This window comes from Dromaius novaehollandiae, chromosome 19 (genome assembly GCF_036370855.1).
Source record: "Dromaius novaehollandiae isolate bDroNov1 chromosome 19, bDroNov1.hap1, whole genome shotgun sequence".
In the NCBI taxonomy this organism is placed as follows: domain Eukaryota; kingdom Metazoa; phylum Chordata; class Aves; order Casuariiformes; family Dromaiidae; genus Dromaius; species Dromaius novaehollandiae.
This window is the reverse complement of record NC_088116.1, coordinates 13,269,104-13,274,458: the sequence shown is the minus strand read 5'-3', so window position 1 is coordinate 13,274,458 and position 5,355 is coordinate 13,269,104. Positions and strand designations below refer to the sequence as shown.

The 5,355-nt window shown below is 50.4% G+C and overlaps 1 protein-coding gene across 1 annotated transcript; it reads right to left on the bottom strand.

Moving 5' to 3' along the window:
• Window positions 1-315: 315 nt before the first annotated feature.
• On the bottom strand, window positions 316-4,963 carry LOC135330342 (fibrinogen-like protein 1-like protein). Its single transcript, XM_064523500.1, has 4 exons — window positions 4,906-4,963; window positions 3,056-3,199; window positions 1,674-1,982; window positions 316-1,522 (listed from the first exon to the last, which is right to left on the bottom strand). Exons 1-4 carry the CDS (start codon window positions 4,907-4,909, stop codon window positions 894-896), a joined length of 1,086 nt encoding a protein of 361 aa, XP_064379570.1. The 5' UTR covers window positions 4,910-4,963; the 3' UTR covers window positions 316-893.
• Between the last annotated feature and the right edge of the window lie 392 nt (window positions 4,964-5,355).

Genomic DNA, 5,355 nt, shown 5'->3' with positions numbered 1-5,355 from the left:
CAAAGCTACTCTCTTAGAAAGGTCGTTTTGAACTTCCTTGGGCCTAAAGGAAGAAAAAGTCAACCTTGGATGTGGTGCCAATCACTCAGAGTTACCTGTCCTTCCCTAAAGCTTCTCCAATATCAAAAACTTGTAGCGTTCTGTTGAGGAATTTATATAAATGTAGATGTGTCTTTTAAATTAATTCCCTATTTGATTACTTCCCTGCAATCCCACGCACTTTGTTGTGTGAAGAAGCCGGCCGCTGCCCTACTACGGCTGCTCAGGCACATATCAGCCACATCAGAGACCTGGAATAGATATTTGCAAGTGGGAGGTGTTGCTCAGAAATGGGATTTTATTTAAGGCTTTAACAACCACTGAACAGAGACCCAGCATGGGCAAAAACACCTCTCCAGGTGTAGGTCTAGAGGCCACATTTTCAGCTAGTGAACATGGGGTTAGTTCAAGGCTCAGCTTTACTAAGAAATAAGGAAGCTTTATCCTTCCCTCAACCCCAGCTAATGAGAGGGTGGCAGAAGCCCTGAAGAGAAAGGGCCTGATTCATTATACAGCTAAGAATAGGGACCTTTTTCTCTGGGTATGCCTGCGGAAACCCATCCAGGAATTATGTTGCTAAGCACATTTTACTCTCCAGAACAGACATACAAGTTCCAGACAAACAAGTTTTGCAATGTATTAGATTGATTATAATACAGTTAAAATGATAACAGCCCAAAGAGGAAGAACTCAGAAAGGAAAGCAGAGGAACTCTGCAGAAGAAGCAGAAGAGAATCTCTTGATAAACCAGGCTCTCCCTCACTTTCACCCACTCCACGCCAAGGCAGGAAAGAGCAGCCCAGCAGAGCACTGGTCTGGCCATGTGCCCAATGCAGACAGGCATGGAAGAAGTGCTAACAATAGGGAGCTGGTTTGATGAGGATGAGAGAGGCTTTGCAGTTCCCATTACACAGGCCACCCCATGTTATGCCACCCTTGACGTTCAACCGTACAGAATAACACGCTGAGTACCACCACCCACCCCCACTGCTGGAGGCACAGTTCCCAGTGGAAGTGTCCTGATCCCGGTCTTTAGCAGAGAACTTCATGTTGTCGTGCAGAGTGGTGGGACTGTTTGAGGCCATGGCATCCCCTGCAGTCCCTGTGTAGGAGCCCAATCTCAACTGGTAGCCATGGGATTCATCTTCCAGACTGAAGAGATTGTAGTCTGCAAACTTGGTTGCGTTTGTGGCGTCCTGGATGACAAACTTGACCTGGTAGACCTTTTGCTTGGCAATCTGATAGATGTACTCGGTGCCTAGCCAGTAGTCACTCTGCACGTCCCCAAAGCCGTACTTGTAGGTGCTCCAGGATTCGGCCCAGGTGATCTCTGTGTTGTAGCGGTTCCTCTGGATGACCGTCCAGCCCCCGTCTGTCACATTCATTTCACAGTACACCACGAGGTGGTGGAGTCCTGCGGGCTGGATGATGTAGATGCCACTGGGGCTGCCAGCGGGGACCTCACTGCAGTCCTTGGGCCAACCTAATGCAAGAGAGAGTGGGAATTTAATAAGAGCCTGTGCAACAGGACAGAGGACATCCCGTAGTCCTCCTGTAGCTAGTTCTGCAAGATCAAGGTGTAAATGAAAACTGGTGGCTTAAAGAGCACAGGGTACTGCAAACACCATCCTCACCTGAGCACACAACACCTGCATCCTCGTTATGACCACAGTTGTGTTCTCCCCATGCCTTCAGCTTACACTCAGTGAGGAACTGCTCCTTTCCAGTGCAGTTAACATCGTCCAGCCAGATAGACCCAGATCCTCTCCCAAAATGAGCAGAACTTGGGGCTGATATTGCAGCTCCACAGCCCACTTGCCTACACACGACAGAGGCATCCTTCAGGTCCCAGGCATCATCACACACCGTCCCCCAAGCGTCACGGTACCAAATCTCCACCCGTCCAGAGCACTGGTTGGAGCCATTCACCAGCCGGACCTGACCTGGAACATGCAAACCAACAGGTAGGGAGAAGATTTAGAAATGGCAGAGGGCACCAAAGAAAGCCGCCCCACGCCCCCCATCAGAAAGTGCTGTCTGGCTCAAGGAGTGGAGTCCATGCAGTAAGACGTAGGGCCGTTACACCTCCGATCTTGCTCCTGGCAGAGGAAGGTGGCTAGGAGCCTTTGTCTGCTGGAGTTTCAATTTCCAACTGGTTTTGTTTTAATGTGGCCCCAGAGACTGAGCATGGGGTTGACATGTGTTCCCTCAGGCAAGCAGGCTTTAGATGTCCTTCTTCTAGCCCTGCAGAATCTATGCTTCACTCTCCTGGGAGTGTGAATACACTGGGAACAAGGGTGAGGCAGGGAATGGTGAGTCTGGCAAAATATCCTCAGATGAGTATGTTTAAGAAAAGACCATTTTTCTAGTTCTCAGCCATGGGACAGGCAAAATTGCTGGAGAAACTGGGGGACCTGCTGGCATGGGAACATTTCCTTTCTTCTCCTTCATCCTGCCCAGTACATGTCCCTCCTGTCTTCACCCAGGGCAGGGAATATGTGGGGAAGGACAGCCTCGGCTCAATGGGGGAAACCTAACAAATCCTCTATGATTCCTTGCACCAACAAAGGATTAGAAATAGCTGTGAGTGATATCCTTCTTCACCTGACATGGCAGTCAGGCAGGGGTGGGACAGCTAAAAGGAGACAACAGTGCCATTTCTGCAAGTGGAGGCTCTACTGAGACTTGGCCTGAATTTAGATGACGGTTCGTGGCAGTTTGTGTTGCTTCTCAACCGGTTCCCCCTTACTCCAAACAGACGTCTGAGCTACTTGCCCAGACAGCCTCAGAGCCCACCTCCTTTCAGGGCCAACTCTCATCATCCTAACAGGAAATTTGAGAAAGAGCAGGTGACTCGTGCCCTGGGCGTACATCCCCCTCTCCGGCTGCCAGGTCTCTGCTGACAGCGCAGGGGAGCACCAGGTCGGATGAAGCCCTCCCCGGCAGCAGGGTACTTACTCTGCGGTAGTCCTAGCAGCGTGCTGCTGGCATACGTGGAGACTTTCCATATACCTACCATTCACAAACGTGGTCAGACGAAGTGCGGTGGTATTCGAGACAGATCGCTTGAAGAGGGATAGGTTTTGGATGGTCTCGGTGAGAAGTGGGGCAGGCAGAGCCAACACACAGGCAAGGAACAGGAGGGAAGCGCGCTGGGCACCTGGGGGATGGAGGACAGGACAGGAGTGAAACAGGAAGACCCACTGCAGGTGTAAAACATGCACTGGGTGGTGAGCAGTCTCGTAACACCTCAGCATCCCCACACAGTGCCTGTTGCCCCAGGCCCATGATGGTGGTATAGAGGTTGCCTTTCTGACATGAATTTTGTAGCTGGACTTCTTTCTTTCCCCAGATGTCCTACCAGGGACCAAGATGCTCAAGAAATTTGTGGAGCAAAGTCAGCCAAACATGAGAGCTTCCTTTGCAGACCAGAAGAAACCTGGCCAAAGTGTTTATCATCAATCACGACCTTTAACAGAAATCCTGTTTATTATTTTTTGCCCCTCAGCTCACTAAACAGCTAGATGGTATTTCTTGAGACTTTCCATCACACTCTGGGAAATTCGAATAAAAAATAAATCATAATTAAATAAAAAGAACAATGTTGATTCCATTTAATTATAATAATCTGAATAATTATTCAGTTAAAAAGTGAGCATTGATTTAAATATGGCTTCAAAGCTGTACCCCTGGAGGATTACAGCGTTCTTGGATTGCAAAACACCTGGAGGAGGATTACTTTTTCAACAGTGCCTCTATTTTGGACACACCACAATGATGGACCCTGATAGCTTTTGGAAGCAGTTGGTCTAAGTTTTTCAAACACCGTAAATTCAGTCTTCTATTTTTAACACACACACACAGAGAATGATGACTCTGCAGGGCTAGAAATAAAGAGCAGTGGCTATCTGCTAGACATGAACCTGCCTTTTCCTGGCAGAAGAGAGGTTTGTGCTGCTGGAATGCTGCTGGGATTATTCTTTATTCAACATCTTTTCTATGTCCACTGACAAATTTGCATGGGGAAAGGCCACTCTGACGTTTTTCCTGCAGATTTTGCCCTCCATCACATAAGTACAGCCCTTATTTCAGTGGCAGCCTCAGCCTGGGTGGGCTCTGTTTGCAGAGACCTGCTCTTGTTTTGTCTGGGCCTTTGTGTCTAGCTCAAGTCTGAAGCTCTTCCAGCTGTGCTCACAGCAGTATGAGGTGCTGAGAGCTCCCGGCTCTAAAGTCAGACTGGCCTGGTGACCTGGGTCTGCAGGACAGTTAGGACATGTCTGCTCTACCCTCTGAGCACAGTCCCTGGCTGTGGTGTCAGACCATGGGTACACGTGGCCATGGCTCTGTTAACACCCTCAGCTGGAGGACAGATGCCAGCCCACTTCCGAACGCACTCAGCTTGGCAGCGACTCAGTCAGCCTTGCTGAAGTGGCATGTGGACCCTCGGCACCTGATTCAGTGCTACGTCAAACAGGCATGGCTGGAGGCCTGTTCTGACCCACCTCTGCTCCCCCGCTCTCCTGCAGTGGGACAGGGCAGCACACAGTTCCCCCTTCCCTTGTCGTACCCCTCCTGAGCTCTCCTCTGCAATAAAGCTGCCCAGGGACCTGTGGGGCTGTACTGAGGGCAGACTCAGTGACTCGCGTGTCCCACTTGAACCCCCAGGGAAGCAGCACAGACCTGGAGTCTTCTCTGCACTATGGCCTGTGTCATCGTCTGCCTCTGTGGAAAGCCCTCTAGCTACAGGAGCAAACGGATGGCTCTGCCAGGATGGAGGGACCCAGCACACCCACTCCCCTATCACTGCTCCTGGGGGCTCATGGGCCCAGGAGCCCACCCTGCCCCACGCCCCATGCTCACACTCACCCATGTTGCTTCCACAGGGACACTTGGAAGAGCAGAAAGCTGTCTCAGATAGGCTTTGAGTCACAAGATTTATAGTTGCCCTCTGCCAGGGGAGGAGCACAGCCAAGACTGCTCCCAGAGGTCGTGCCCCATTTTCATCTTGGGGTGCGTTAATGTCCTGCCAGCTCTAGGGCTATATCCTGAATTGACTTCCCAGAAGCAGGGATGTTATTCTGCTCTGATAAGAGCCCTTATCAGGAGCTGAGCAAATACAGCCCTGGAGTGGCAGATAATTCCTTAGAAGAACCCATACATGCAGTCCCCCATGTGTCAAGCAGGACTTTTCATGGATCTGACACCAACTGGCATTCAGAGATGTTATCTGGCCTCCTTCTTTTTGTTTCTGCTGGGCACAACCCTTGAAAGGTAAAACTGCAAACACACAGCCCCACTCTCTCTGCAGCCCACTCC

Bases quoted from the DNA above. Each gene is read 5' to 3' on its own strand.
- LOC135330342 (XM_064523500.1), bottom strand. The intron at 1,983-3,055 runs GTAGGTATATGG...TGCATGTTCCAG, and splicing joins TCTGACCACGTTTGTGAATG to GTCAGGTCCGGCTGGTGAAT. The intron at 1,523-1,673 runs GTGAGGATGGTG...CTCTTGCATTAG, and splicing joins TGCAGGTGTTGTGTGCTCAG to GTTGGCCCAAGGACTGCAGT.